The 16,166-nt window shown below is 41.1% G+C and overlaps 1 protein-coding gene across 1 annotated transcript in view; it reads right to left on the bottom strand.

Moving 5' to 3' along the window:
• Positions 1–16,166, bottom strand: part of SPAG16 (sperm associated antigen 16) — a 1,492,162-nt gene that overhangs the window by 1,397,734 nt on the left and 78,262 nt on the right. The window contains exon 4 of the mRNA XM_073633573.1: positions 12,862–12,989. Within this exon, the coding sequence (XP_073489674.1) occupies positions 12,862–12,989 (128 nt within the window). The remainder of the gene's footprint in view (positions 1–12,861; positions 12,990–16,166) is intronic.

Genomic DNA, 16,166 nt, shown 5'->3' with positions numbered 1-16,166 from the left:
CAGAAGCTTGGGTCAGTCAGGAAGTCCCCACAGAGTGTCTCCCAGGAATCTGAGACTATCTGAATGCCAAGTCCATTTAGGCCAATTTGCTGCCACCAAAATCATTGGAATACTGTCCACCTTGAGCCTGCAAAGCAGCCAAATGACAATCCATAGATGAGGTCAGGCATATATCAGCTGGAACTGATCCACGGGGATCACCCGTGTCTACTGTGAAGGTCTTTGCATCCCTAAGCATGGCCACAAACCAGTCCACCTTGAAGAGATCTTGAAGAGACCCTGTGTCTAGGTGCTAGCAACTGAGGAAGCAAACCAGCCAATTGTTTCCTTTGTGGATATGGACAAGACTGGAACTTGCCTTTTGGCCCAAGCCACCCATAACAGGCATAAGCAAGGGGCCCTTAGCTTGACCATGTCAATAGGAAGTCTGAATTGTCTTGACAACCATGTCCCTTAAACGGTTTCTCCCCAGCGTGACAGGCTGGCATCCTTTGTGAAAGGACTTACAATTCCAGTGCAGGACTGGTCAGCCACCAGGTCAGAGGTATTCTGGCTTTGGGAAACAGGAGCATGGGCCAGTCCAGAGATTGAGGGAGTTTGGTCCACACAGTCCACACAGTCTGCGCATTTTGCTGCAGAGGCCTGGAGTGAAACTGGGCAAACAGCTCCACCACAAATAATGACATCATGAGGCTCAGTATAGTGCAAAATGAGACTAATGGAAGTTTCTGGTGGCAAAGTGTCAGAGGAAGTGCATAGAGGGTCAGCACTCACTCCCAGGGAAGAAACATCCAGACATGGGCTGTATCCAACACTAGGCCCAGGTACTCAGAGTGGTGTGTCACATCCAACACAGACTTCTGGAGGTTAAGGATCCACCCTTAGCTCTGAAGAGTCTATCGACTACCAGACATTGGCCGCAAGGACCTCGGAGGAGTGTTCCTTCAACAAGAGGAGGTGATCCAGATATTCAATAATGTGGATTCCCTGAAAGGGCAGTATCCCAAGGATTGAGGTAAGCACCTTGGGAGAGGGGACATGAACGGGGGGGGGGGGGGGGGTAACTGCAATGCAAATACAGACTAAGCCAATTCCATATATAACTTTTCAAACGTACAAGAAGGCATTGAGAACCTTCAGATCCAGAATGGGGTGAACATCCCTGTTGGGTTTCAAGCCCATAAATAGATTAGAATAAAAGCCCTAAACTTGTTCATCAAATGGGATATAAGACAATCACTCCCAAAGAGTGAAGTTGCTGCAAGGCAGTTTGAAGAGCCGGCACTCTCTTCAGGGAAGTGGGAGAGTTGAGGTCATAAAGTAGGGAGAGGGCAGAGATTGAAATTCTAGCCTGTATCAGTCATACCTGGACGTCCAGGACATGACCTTAGAAGTGGAAGTCTGGGCCAGAAAACAGGCACCTTCGCTTTCTTCTTACTAGGTAAGAGTGGTCTCTCTGTCCATGACTTAAAAGGTGTCTAAGGACTCTCCAAAGAGTCACTGTCCGTCAAATAAAATCCTTTCAAGACATTTCTAACAGATTGTCTCCGTGGACCAGTTCAACAGTCAGAGAATTTTGCACGTCTAAACAGACATAAAGAGCCAGGTGAGAATTTTGGTGCATAGAACCTAACCACTGTCTACACAGTAATACATAGCTACTGGAAGAAGCTCCATTTTTTGGAGCACTAAGGAATCCATTGGAATCAGTCCAGAGCTGTCCAAACTGTCAGGGTCTGGCAAACAGCCATAGATACCACCAACAGTTGCATGGCCAAATTTGACAGCGCAAAAGGGACCATTAAGATGGCCTCAAATCTTTTGTCCACTGGGTCTTTAAAGACTAGTACTTCCTCAACCGCAACAGTCAAAGAACTGTTGGAGCAGGAAAAAGCTGTATGCACCACAGGAGCTTTTTCACTTTTTGTGGTAAGCCTCCCCAACTGGGTGTTGCTGAGCAAATCTCTTGCTCCTACAGAATATCAGGTACTACTGGGAGTACCAAAAAGGACATATTTGGTTTCTTGGATTTGAACAGAAATCCCATACCGGTGATCCTAGGTCCAGAAGGTGGAAACGGCCCAAACGTCAAAACAGCAGGGTACTCAGTCCACTAGAACCCTAAAGCTCTGTTCACGTAAAATGCAAATTGGATATGTTTAGAACCGCATCAGATTCGAATGACATGTGGATCAAACTGGCCTTCTATGGAGCCAGTTCATATATGTGTGATGCAGCGATAGTGCACGTTTGCTGTGAATTTAAAAAGAGCCCTGTGCGTTTTCTGAGCACTGCAGATACGCACTCCATGCTCATCTCCTTCTATGAGAACACATCTGGATTGCACATCGGATCAGTTTTTTTTTTTTGTGCCACTTCAGAGAACTCTTGTGGGAGACTTAATTCACCATTACAGTTCATTTTTGTCCCAACTCTTTGTCACATCATAGTAGCTTTTATCAGATGCACTTATAAAATTCAAATAACAATTCTTACACAAAAAATATATTTCCTTATTACAAAATCTGATACCTGATCGACATCCTCCCCCCCCCCCCACACACATCTCCCCCCTACCTCTGCGTTCTAGCTCTTAATAGGACTTTAATGCGTCAATCCCCATTATAGACCTATAATCTCAATTCCTCAGCATAGCTCCTTGATCTTTTGAACTCTTTCCAACATTCCCACTTCGCTTTGAACCCTTCATTATTGTCTTCTAAACTTTCTCTCAGACATTCCATATTATAAGTTTTCTCTACAGAGTCAATCCACTCCCATATTAATGGACTTTCCTCTTCTTGCCATTTCTTGAGGATAAGTCTTTTAGCTGCGTTTAACAAGTGCGGTATCAGCGAGTCCTTGTACTGCTTCACATCTCCCGCCACTCTGTGAAGCAGCACAACCCATGGATCTTCCACTATTTCTTTTTTTGTGATTTCTTTTATATAATATATAATCTTCTTCCAATATTTTTTAATTTTGGGGCAGTCCCACTATAAGTGAGCCATTGTCCCTACCTCCTTACAGCCTCGCCAACATTCCACGGATTTATCCCTTTGATATTTGCCGATTTTGTCTGGGGTTGCGTACCCTCTGGTTAGGCATTTGTAGTTAATTTCAGCAGTTTTAGTGTCTACTGACAAACTATGAGTCAGATACAAAATTTTTCCTATAGTGGTCTTATCCCTTCGTGACCCCAATTCCTGTTCCCAATTTTTTATGTATGGCGGGATCTCCACTTCATCCACCGTCATCAAGAGTCTATATAACCCAGAGGTCGTATTTTTTGAGTTGTCTACAGTACAAAGCCGTTCCAATGGAGTCAACTCTTCCCCTGATCTAATTGGGTGAGGTAAACTCCTGACAAAATGGTACAACTGGAGATACCGCCACTCATCTATCAACCATAGATCCTTATTGTGTTTTAACTCTTGAAGTGATAACATTTTTCCTTTTTTAATAATGTCTCTTAACTGTGTCGTGTCTTTTTTTACCCAGTTTCCCCCTATTGTCTTTTTCCCTGGTGCAAAAAAATCGTTATCTTTCAGCGCAATTAGCGGAGAATTGTAATTCCCATTAAGGTGTTTATATGTCATATCCCAAATTTTGAAAACATTCCGTGTTAGTGCGTTGTGTGCATGTACGTCCAACGTTCTAAAGTGTGGTGGATTCCATATTATGTTTCCCAATTGTGCTTTGCTAAGTGTTTTTTCTATATACTGACCCATCTTTTTTCGCTTTTTCCCTAACCCATGCGATCTCCCTCGACAACACTATAGCTTTATAATAGGTTTAAATGTCTGGTACAGCTATCCCTCCTCTTTTCTTTTCCTGGCTTAAAGTTGCGAAGGATACTCTTGGTTTTCTGTGTTTCCACATTGAGTTAATTATTATCGATTTTAACTTTCTGAGGTATGGTTGGGGTAGAGCCACTGGTAACATCTGGAACTTATAGGTGATCTTTGGTAGGAGGGCCATCTTTATAATGTTAATACATCCTATCCATGATATAAGCCTGCCTATTATTTTATTACATTTGGTTCTAATTTCGTCAAGCAGTGGTATATAGTTTATTTTGTATACCTTCTCCATAGTATTTGCTAACTTTATTCCCAGATATTTAAGTTCCTTCCTCCAGGAAAACTTAAATTCCTTTTTCAGCAGTTGTTCGTCTGTCTTACATACACTTATGTTAAGGATTTCTGACTTAGCTAGATTTATTTTAAAATTAGATTTTTCGCCGTATTGTTTTAAAGTATTTAATAAGTTGGGCATTGTGATCCTAGGGTTGGCAATGTAAAAGCAATGTGAATGCTGCAAGTTTATATTCTTCATCTCCAATCTTGAATCCTCTTATGTCAGGGTTGTTTCATACCATAGCCAATAATGGCTTCAAAGACAGCACGAATAGCAGTGGGGATAAGGGGCACCCCTTATCTTGTCCCTGTCTCGTTCCGTTTTTTATCTCAAAGGGTGCTGACTGCAATCCATTTATTCTTATGGTTGCTGTTGGATGGTGATATAATGTTTTGGTCCATCGGATCATTCTAGGGCCAATTCCCATAGTTTCTAGAGTCTGCATCATGAGTCCCCCCCAGTCTACCTTGTCGAAGGCCTTTTCGGCATCTATCGACAGGAGTAGACACGGGCCCACTTTCTTTTATCCTCTGGAGAAGGAGCAACGTTCTCACACCGCTGTCCCTTCCCTCCCTTCTAGGGGTGAAACCCACCTGGTCAGGGTGTAAACTCAGAGAGTTAGAGGGTGGAGGGCTAGAGTTTGGTGTTCCAGGAGTCCGCCATGCACCCACGATCCACCCCGGTTCTCCGGTACAAGGGGAGTGGGGGTAGGATCAGAGCCACACCTCAAGGTTGGAGAGTCTCATGTGGAAGTGGGTAGAACCACCACAGGGGAGTTTTGGGTCAGAAAGTGGCCAGGGAGGGAGTAGGGGGGAAGTAGGGGGGAAGTAGGGGGAAGTAGGGGGAAGTAGGGGGAAGTAGGGGGGAGGGCGGGGGGGTTAAAGGGAGGGCACCTCTGGTATTTTGCACATAAGAACGGTTAATCCTCGGGATAGTCAAGTAAAGTGTGTTCAGCATAGGAAATTAAGAAACAAGAAATGACAACAATAAAATTTTATGACCTATAACATTAGAGGTTTAAATACTCCCACCAAGAGACACAAGATTTTAAAGAGTTAAAACGATATGGAGCAGGGGTGGTCTTTTTACAAGAGACCCATCTATCCCATGAGTCCAATGTGAAATTGCACTCCTGTAACTTTCCGACATGGTACTACGGAAACACAATCACAAAGAGAGCTAGAGGTGTCGCATTGGGGTTTGCGAAAGGAATCCGGTTTACACTGGAGTAAAAGTTGACTGATCCAGAAGGAAGATATCGCTTCCTAAAAGGTAAACTAAGCGAAATGGAGTGCACATTGGCAAATATCTATGCCCCGAATAGGAACCCGATTAAGTATTTAAAAGACATCTTGGGGAAGTTGATGGAATTTAAGAGGGGGCATGTGAATCTGATGGGAGATATGAAATTCTACATGGATCCAGGCTTGGACAGTACGTCCCGGGTACAGGGGACAAATAATGTACAACTAAAGAAGATAAAACATAAACTGCATGTGTGCCAATCGGTAGATATTTGGAGGATTCTACATCCTAAAATACAAGACTTTACGTTCTACTCCCCCGTACACTGAACCTACTCCAGGATAGACTACATATTGGTTGAAAATAGAATGATAGAGTGGGTAATAGATTCTGGAGTAGAAATATTAACATTATCGGATCACTCCCCAGTAAGAATGAAGATGATACCTGGCAACCAAAGACAAACCTATGCTTGGCAATTAAATGAAGATCTAATCCAGGATGAAGCGAGCTCATCCTGGAAAAGGAATTAGAGCAGTATTTTGCAACAAATGATACAGGAGAGGTATCGGGGTCCACCTTGTGGGAAGCCCACAAGGCCTACATATGGGGGATTCTGATAGAAGTAGGTGCAAGGAGAAAAAAAGCGAGAACAGGAAAAATTAAAAAATTAACGGAAGAGATCTACAGAGCCGAGCAAGAACACCAGAAACACCAGGGTAATCAGTCAGCGATATATCAAAACTTAGTAACAAAAAGAGACGAACTGAAGGATCTCATGGAACAAGAAACTAAAAAATCATTCAATAGAATAGCTAAAGAAAGATACCAGTGGGGGAATAAAGCTAGCAAACACCTTGCCAGAATGTTGCAAAAGAAAAAAGCTATAAACTACATAGAAAAAATCCATACTAAAGGAGGAAAAATGGCTTCTCTGTGTAAAGAAATGAGCATGGTCTTATCAATCTTCCAGGCAGAAGTTCAGACAAAAATAGCAACTATTAGCCAGAAACCTGCTCTCACTAGAGAGAGGCCATTAATTATCTAAGGGCAGTAGCACAAATCAAGTTTTGATGGGAGTGGGAAGGGGTATATGGGCTAACATCTTTGTTTACCAGTATGCTCAGCTGAAGGTGGCAGCATATTACACATGGTATTGATTATTGGAAGCCTGTGTAAACCCCGCTTTGTTATTTTTACCTACAGGTAAGCCTATAATAGGGCTTACCTGTAGGTAAAACGAATATCTCCTAAACCTGCACAGTTTAGGATACATTCACCCTGCATGCAGCTGCTGAGGTCCAGCATACCATGCTGGAACTTCAGAGCTTCTTCCCGGAACCGAGGGCTCCCACACTCATGCGTGGGAGTGACAACATCACGGCTCCGACCACTCACAGCCCTGGTGCCCGTGATCCCGGAAGAAAGGAGCGGTGACTGGGCGCCGCTGAGAGAGCTTCGTTCGAAGGCGAGTATTTCATAATATGCTAGTATGTGATGCATACTAGCACATTTTGCCTTTGTCTTGCAGGTTTTTTCCTCAGTTTACAACCGTTTTAAAGTAGAACTAAAAAGGCAAAACTTTTCTTTTCATTTCAGATAGAGCAAGGGAGGGATTTAACCCCTATCAGTTTCCTTTTTCCATTCTATTGGGGAGATTTTCTCTCACTTCCTGTCCCAAAGCCAAAACAGTAAATGAGAGGAAATACCTCCAAAATTAGGGAACCCCTGTTGTCACCATTCTTAGAACATTGTATATTAAATATACTGTAATTGCTTGAGCGCAGTGCTTCAAATTTGTTAAATACATTGTTAATACTTAAAAAAGTAATTAGAAGGCAAAGCAACACTTCATCCCAAACCAACAGCCCCCCTACCTATTATATTTAATTTACCTGGTATATACGCTATATATTGTGCTTTTAGGAGAGCTGGCAGCAGCATAAATGAGGCCTGCAAACATTGTGTGCGGGTTTGCTTTATAAACACATTGTTACAATGTATTTTTTTTTAAGTAGTGGTTATGCGCAAAACCATAATATATGTATTTTTTTTTTTTTTCCCTAATTCCAAAACAGTTGGGGCACTGTAAAATCTACATAAAAAACTGAATGCAATGATTTGCCAATCTCAAACCCATATTGCATTTACAATGTAAAATAGAAAACATATCAAATATATACACTTAAAAAAATGTACCATTAAAAGAAAAAAAAATGATTTAAAAAAATTGATGGCAATAACACGTCTCAGAAAAGTTCGGACAGGGTCATGTTTACCATGGTGTAGTAGCTCTTGTTCTTTTAACAACACCCTGTAAATGTCTGGGAACGGAGATCAGGTGCTAGAGTTTTGGGACAAGAACATTGTCCCATTCTTGCCAGATATAGGATTCTAACTGCTCAACAGTCCTGGGTCGTCTTCGTCTTGCAGCAATGCACAAAATATTTTCAATTGGTGAATGGTCTGGACTGCAGGCAGGCCCTGGACTCTTCTACTATGAATCCATGCTGTTCTCATAGCTGCAGTATACCGTTTAGCATTATCCTGCTGAAATATGCAATGCCTTCCCTGAAAAAATAGGTTTTCTGGATGGGAGCATATGCGGTTTTAAAACCTGGATTTTTTTTTAAACATTGATAGCGCGTTTCCAGATGTGGCAGCTGCCCATACCATTTGCACTAATGCACCCCCATACCATCTGAGATGGTATGGGGTTCTGAGTGCGGATAAAAAGCTAGAAGGTTCCTCTCCTCTTTACTCTGGAGGAAGCGGCGCCCATGGTTGTCAAAAAGAATGTCAAATTTCAATTGGTCTGTCCAAAGAACTGTCTTCCATTTTGCAACAGACCATTTTAAAATGATCTTTGGTCCAGAGAATAGAGTGGCATTTCTAGTTAATGTTCAGATATTCCTTCTTTGAATGATAGAGCTTTGCCTTGCATTTTTGAATGGCATGGCGAACTGTGTTCACAGACATTGCTTTTAGGAAGTATTCCTGAGCCTAGATATGTCCAAGACAGAATCATGCCCATTTTAACGCAGTGCCATCGGAGGGCCTGAAGATCACAGGCATCCAATAATTACTTTTGTGTACAGAGATTTCTCTAGATTCTTGATCTCCTTTGATATTATGTACTGTAGATGCTGAGATTAAATACTGTAATTTTATATATAGATATATATGAAATGTGAGTACACCCCTCACATTTTTGTAAATATTTTATTCTATCTTTTCATGTGACAACACTGGAGAATGACACTGTGCTACAATGTAAAGTAGTGAGTGTACAGCTTGTATAACTGTAAATTTGCTGTCCCCTCAAAATAACTCACACAGCCATTAATGGTCTAAACGGCTGGCAACAAAAGGGCGTGCACCCCCCTAAGTGAAAATGTCCAAATTGGGCCCAAAGTGTCAATATTTTGTGTGGCAACCATTATTTTCCAGTACTGCCTTAACCCTTTTGGGTATGGAGTTCACCAGAGCTTCACAGGTTGCCACTGGAGTCCTCTTCCACTCCTCCATGATGACATCACGGAGCTGCGGGATGTTAGAGACCTTGCGCTCCTCCACCTTCCGTTTGAGGATGCCCCACAGATGCTCAATAGGGTTTAGGTCTGGAGACATGCTTGGCCAGTCCATCACCTTTACCCTCAGCTTCTTTGGCAAGGCAGTGGTCGTCTTGGAGGTGTGTTTGGGGTCGTTCTGTTGGAATACTGCCCTGCGGCCTAGTCTCCGAAGGGAGGGGATCATGCTCTGCTTCAGTATGCCACAGTACATTTTGGAATTCATGGTTCCCTCAATGAGCTGTAGCTCCCTAGTGTCGGCAGCCCCAGACCATGACACGCCCACCACCATGCTTGACTGTAAGTAAGACACACTTGTCTTTGTACTCCTCACCTGGTTGCCACCACACACGCTTGACACCATCTGAACCAAGTAAGTTTATCATGGTCTCATCAGACCACAGGACATGGTTCTAGTAATTCATGTCCTTACTTTGCTTGTCTTCAGTAAACTGTGGGGAGCTTTCCTGTGCATCATCTTTAGAAGAGGCACTGACAAGCTGACCCCCCCCTTCTAAACCTCTGCAGAGATGCTGGCAGCACTCATACGTCTATTTCCCAAAGACAACCTCTGGATATAATGCTGAGCACATGCACTCAACTTCTTTGGTCAACCACGGCGAGACCTGTTCTGAATGGAACCTGTCCTGTTTTTTTTTTTCCAGATCCTCAGAGAGTTCTTTGCCATAAGGTGCCATGTTGAACTTCCAGTGACGAGAGAGAGAGAGAGAGAGAGAGAGAGAGAGAGAGAGAGAGAGAGAGAGAGAGAGAGAGAGAGAACACCAAATTTAACACACCTGCTCCCCATTCACACCTGAGACCTTGTAACACTAACAAGTCACATGTCACCGGGGAGGGAAAATGGCTAATTGGGCCCAATTTGGACATTTTCACTTAGGGGTGCACTCACTCTTGTTGCCAGCGTTTTAGACATTAATGGCTGTGTGTTGAGTTATTTTGAGGGGATAGCAAATTTACACTGTTATACAAGCTGTACACTCACTACTTTACACTGTAGAAAAGTGTCATTTCTTCAGTGTTGTCACATGAAAAGATAAAATATAATAATAAAAATAAATAAAATTAAAAAAAATAAAATATTTACAAAAATGTGAGGGGTGTACTCACTTTTGTGAATATATTATAATATTAAAAAAAATATTGGTTTATAAGATCATTCCATTCTGTTTCTATGTAGATTTTACACAGGTTCCCAACTTTTTGGAATTGGGATTGTACCTATCCCTTGATCCGCATAGAGCTTCAGTTCTAGCAAACCTTCAAGGGTAAAAATTAAAAAAGGAAAAAATAATAACTAATAAAAGTAATAAGGAAATTGACACTGCTAACCTTCTCCTTAAGGGACAGTTGGCCAGCTTCTGTCCCTTAAAATATTCTCAAACCTTTAACCATAGGCTAATTCTCTGCTTAATGAACATTGTGTTGGTGCACTGCTGGCTTTGGCCACTAGGGGATGCCCCTATATTGGATTCCCTCTTTCAGTGCGGCCGTTCTGCTCGTACTTTGCACACTCTGTGACTATCCTGTTTATTGCCATCCTGGCGTTTTTGCAGGTGTTCCGGGTTGGAACACACACACACACACACACAATAAATTATATAGATAGATAGATAGATAGATAGATAGATAGATAGATAGATAGATAGATAGATAGATAGATAGATAGATAGATAGATAGATAGATAGATAGATAGATAGATAGATAGATATAGATCTATATATCTATAGCTATCTATCTATCTATCTATCTATCTATCTATCTAGATCTATATAGATATATAGAACATATAGTATAAGAATTCCCATTTTATTGTTCTATAAAATCCAAAGCAACATACTGTTCCAGGACACCATGTGGAACCCATATCTTACATTATTTAAGGTTTTTGATTGTTATATCCTTCCTTTGCAAACGTCTGCAGCTGTGGGGATTTTGGAGGCTCTTGCGCTGCCTACTGACCCTTGTATATATCTCTTACAGAGCCTTGTTTGTGTTTGGCCCTGTGATTTCTTGTGAATAATACCATATTCTGGTTCTGGCATCTATTTTGAGATACTATTGGACCTTTACCTAGCTCCCATGTATTTTACATTCAGGCGAGCCAGCCTTATGCTTAATACCATATGCAAGCTTATTATAATATTATTTTGAAGTCTAGCCTGGTGTTTACCAATGATATTACTGTTATTTTTTCTGTTTACGACATAAATATTGATTTGATCAGTTGATGACCATGCCATTTTTTGCCCTAAGCCTTTGATGTAGAGACACTTGCCTCACGTACACAGTTATACCTTTAAAGGTAGGTTCTATGACTTTTCTTGTTATCTTGTCATGTAGGTCACCTGTTTGATGGCCCTTTATGAATCTCCTCTCTAATCTATCATACTTGCTTTTTTGCTTTAGACCTTGGTCTAGGTCTATTTTTGTATTGTCCTGCTGCTCCATCTGGGTCTGTATCCATTAGGGTGTTCTGCCTCCTTAACAGCAAGGATGTTGTTCTAATATGTGTAAGTACTCCCCCTTAAAATACCATTCTATCTATCTGTTATTTCAAATCAATGTAATTGTTATTTTTTTTTTTTTTTGGGGGGGGGGGGGAGAGTTAGTTACTCTGCTCTTCCTATATCCCTTAGATTGATCTATCTCCAAAAGAAGCGCATTTATTGGTGCAAAACTAGTCGAGCAAGCTACGTATATCTTGAAAAGCAGTTATGACAACATCTGAGTGAGCTTAAGTGACCCATTTTTGGCTACCTATAGGAATTGACCGGTCTAGGTCACCATTTATGCCATTACCTTTGGGTTATTTGCTTTAGGCTGGGTTCACATACGAGCACACAGTCTGGGGCATCCTCGTTCACTGTTTCAGGTCCAATTTCAGCCAGATATTTTGGCTGAATTCGGACCTGAAACGGACCAAAAGGCAGACAGGACTCCTGTGCAAATCACACCAGAGCTGCTGTGGAGATATGTGAACCGGCTCCATAGAGAGCCGGTCACAATCTCCTGCTGCGCAAATTGGATGCAGGGAAATCTGCATCCAATTCGCACTATTGTGAACCCAGCCTTACTCAGAATCTCCCTAGGTTCCCCATTGTATCCTTGAAGCCCAGGTTTCTGAATGGATGTTGGACATGGGAGAAGGTTTTAATCACTTTTACATGCATTTTATCTCATGTGTGTATAATATCTTGTTAAAAATGTATAACAAAATATTTTATTAGAATTTTATGTATGCCTATAAAGTCCATTCTTTCAAAGCCCTAGTACATGTTATCAAATTAAAAGGACGTGGCATAGCCTATACACGCTGCCCACAGCGCCACCCCATGGTGACAGCTTCTATATACATATATACACGCATACAACCAGTAAAATGATAATTCATTAGTATGTTGCATTACATGTTTCAGGTCAGGGACTTGGAAAGTACTGATGCCAATAAAATCTGATGATAGCCAGGCACCTAGCATTTTAGAAGGAGAGCGATCCCTCAGCACAAGTGTGCGTTAAGTAAGCAGGTCTGCCAAAAAGCAAGATGTACTGGAAGTGGTGACACCTGAGACTGCTGGGTTAATGATTAGCAACTTATAAAGAGCTGCAAGGAAAGGCAATAAACTGACTGATTTTGTTTTCTTAAATCCAATACCCTGCTTTATAACTAGGCAACAGTTCTTCTGCAACTAGGGTCTACATTTTTTTAGTTGAGAATGAGGATAAAAGTATGTAAGACATCATTTTTATCTGAGCAAAATTACTGATTTTTCTATTATTTTCTTAACCCTATTGCAATAATAACAAAGATGAAATGGTAGGCCTTAGCCAATTTTGATAGCTTTTAGTATCCTCAGATGTTGCGACTTTAGGCACAAGAAAATCTACCATTCTGTTTGAAAGCACTCCAAGGTTTTCATCATCCCCATTTTAATCAGAAAATTGCGCAGAAAATCGTCCACCACTTCAGGTTTGTGAGATGCAGCTCGCTGAGAAGAGACAGGAGATCTTTGTGACTACAAAAGAGGGGAAAAAAACTCAAATTATTAAAGAATGATAATGTACAAATACAAGTACAAGACAGAAACAGCGTTAATAATATTTTATAGATTTAGTTACATTTTTACATATTTGTATCTAGTGATCCTATTTGAAACTTGTCTTCATACTGAGTTGCCACACTCCAGCTGAAAGTTCATATAAAGGCTTGCAGTGGGAGTTCCTGCTCTATGAACCGACAAGTGGGAGAAACTTTAATGAGCTTACAAAAAGGGAAGTGAGCTCAAAAGAAGATGACACCAACGTGGTCATATACACTGGAAGTCCAAGAAGCAGAAAGGAGATGGCACAGTGGCACGGAGTCTGCAGAATTGCAAGCTGATCAGATGAACTGTCACTCGAATGTCATGAAGCCAAATAGCACAGTAAAGCAGACCGTATTAAGCCATGTGACTGTAATTTTCAAATCTCAAAACATCAGACTGAAAAAACTGCCATTTAAAAAAAAAAAAAAGTAAATTGATATCCAGTTTTTTTTAAGCTTTGTGAAATAATCCTTATGAGCTTAAAGGGTTAATTCATGTTACAGATAAAATGTAAACATTAACACCGAACAGCCAGCCTCCCCTTTCCCCTCCCAGCCCCCACTATACATAACCCCAGGGCTGCCGAGCTCTTGGCACCCTGCAGCCGCTCCAGCAGTCCAGGAATTTAAAAAAAAAAAAAGCACAAACACACTTTTCTCCCCCTTTTCTGTTTGTGCTTCCAGTTAATGTGACAGCACTGACTAATCAGTATTCATCTGGTCCATTCTGGAACGGTCGATGGAAAAGAGACATAAGAAAGGGGATTTTGAATCCCTGGACTGCTGGAGCAGCTGTGTGGGTGCTCACAGCTTGGCAACCCTAGAGGTATTGTAAGTGCAGTGGGGACCGGGGGGGGGGTTGTTCCGGTGTAGGTTCACTTTTATATGTTTTTTTCCTATACAAAGTGAACATTTTGCACCCTCCTATCCTCTACAGCCAAGGAAGCTCTCTGATCTGTAGTTGGCATGGTGCTGCATATGATCAGTTATGACACCACCGTTTGATGGATGACAGTGCAGTTCAGTTCAGAGCAAATGCAACTGTGACTGTTATCATTTACAGCATGACTTAAATGTAACGGTTTTGGGAAGCTGTTAAATCAATGGGTTTAGTTATAACCAATATGCGACACATATATTTTGCCTGTTGCATCTACCAATTTAGAATAAAAAAAACAAACAAACAACTGAATGGGTAAACAGGAGTCAATGCTCCATGATCCTGTCATGCAGGATATGACATTTAAGAGTAACAAGGCCATGTTATTAACTAACTGCTCCATTTAAAGCATTTTGACAGACCAGAATGGAAAATAAAAAACAGTGATTCAACTTCATCCTAATGGTATTGGTGGTCAGTTTTCCATGCAGTTTTTGCAAGCAATACAATTTGATTGGGGTCTTTCATAGGCCTTATATGGTTAATAACACTAAACAAGAGGCTAACCAAAGCACAGGTATAGACTTGTATATCACTTTTAAATGGGGTATTCTCTTTTTTACGTTCAATAACCTTATAAAGTACTTTTTACTATTCTAATCTAAACTAGTGATGGCTAGAACCATATTTGATTGATGTGAATAATCACACGTTATTGTTTACTGTACCATTTAAGATCAACTTTGAACAAGAACAGTGCCGAGCCAGATAAGGGCACCCAATTTATCATTGGATTTTAAATTTTATTTAAAAAATTTCATTGCCCGGTTACAGGGGTTTCAGAAGGCCTCTGTGTGCGACTACTGCATGCTGACCTTGATTAGTGAAGGGGAATATTTGCCTTACAGAATCCTACACTTGGGCTTGGGTGTTTCCTGAACACCAGGTTAACAACATACCAGCCATCTAAGGGTTTTACATGGTGGGGGTGGACCTGTTATACTCCAGCAGTGCAAAGAAAAACAATATAAAAAACAGACAGACCAGCAGTGTGCTTTATATGTATTTTCACACATTTTTGAGATTGTATCTTTTATGCATTCCTTATATGCAAAATCTAACGCTTTCGTTCTCAGAATTGTTATTTCATTATCAGAAGAGACGACTAATGGCCTAATTTTCGGTATTTATAGGGATCATCCTGTTAGCATACTTAATGATATCCTGAATACTTAATCAACCAGTCACCCTCTTGCTCCCAATTTGCAAGCAGATTTTTAACTCTCATAAATTAGCTCTAAATCTGGTAACTGCCGCTAATAAAATAAAGAACTAAAAAACTCTTTAGTGTAATTAGAGCAGCAGTCAGGCACAAAATACCTTTTAGTATTTAACTGCCTATATTAAACTAGGAGTCTTTACATATCTGACAATATAAAAACAACATGCTTTGTAAACATCTTGGTTTGATAACCCCATTTCAAGCTTCCTAAATATTTGGATGTAGCATGACTTCTAGAGTTGTACCTGTTTTTATAGGCTCAGTTTTGGGTAGGAACATGTTTTGGGGTGTGTCAAGCATCAAGTCAAATTCATTTTCTTTCCTTATTTTATACATATGAATGGCATGGTCTTAATTACATTGAATAAAATAACTATTTTATGAACTCTCCCTGCCCTTTTTTTTTTCTTTACTAAACTATACCTTTCCTGTCCCTCTTACTTTTTAAATATTGATGGTTGCCATGGGTGATCTATTCACACAGAGGAAATCCTCAAAAATAATTGTCAAATTTTCATTAAGGGCCTGTGTCAGTGGGCTTTTGCTCCTATAAGATGGGTTTTGCCTTCTATACAACTCTATGGAAATTCAAAAACGAGCTTGAAGCAAGACAAATGCAAGTCAGAAGGGAATCAACTGCTGGTCAAATGCATCTTTCCTTAGACCCCATTCACACAGGGGCAACACGACTTGCAGGTCGCCTCAGCGAGGCGACCTGCAAACGAATGCCCGGGCGACTTGCAAAACGACTTGCGTCGCTCCCCTTAGAACGGCTCCATAGTACAGAACGGGAGGCGACTTGTCAGGCGACTAGGTCGCCTGACAAGTCGTCCCTGTGTGAATGGGGTCTTAATGTTCTGAATGATTTTAGAAGCATATCAAAATTATGTCAAACATTCCATTGACACAAGCCCAAAGCCCATCGACACTGACGCTAAAGGTCCTGC

The sequence above is a fragment of the Aquarana catesbeiana genome, linkage group LG06, assembly GCF_042186555.1.
Source record: "Aquarana catesbeiana isolate 2022-GZ linkage group LG06, ASM4218655v1, whole genome shotgun sequence".
Taxonomy (NCBI): Eukaryota; Metazoa; Chordata; class Amphibia; order Anura; family Ranidae; genus Aquarana; species Aquarana catesbeiana.
Note: the sequence above shows the minus strand (reverse complement) of the source record. Positions and strands in the feature narration are given on the sequence as shown.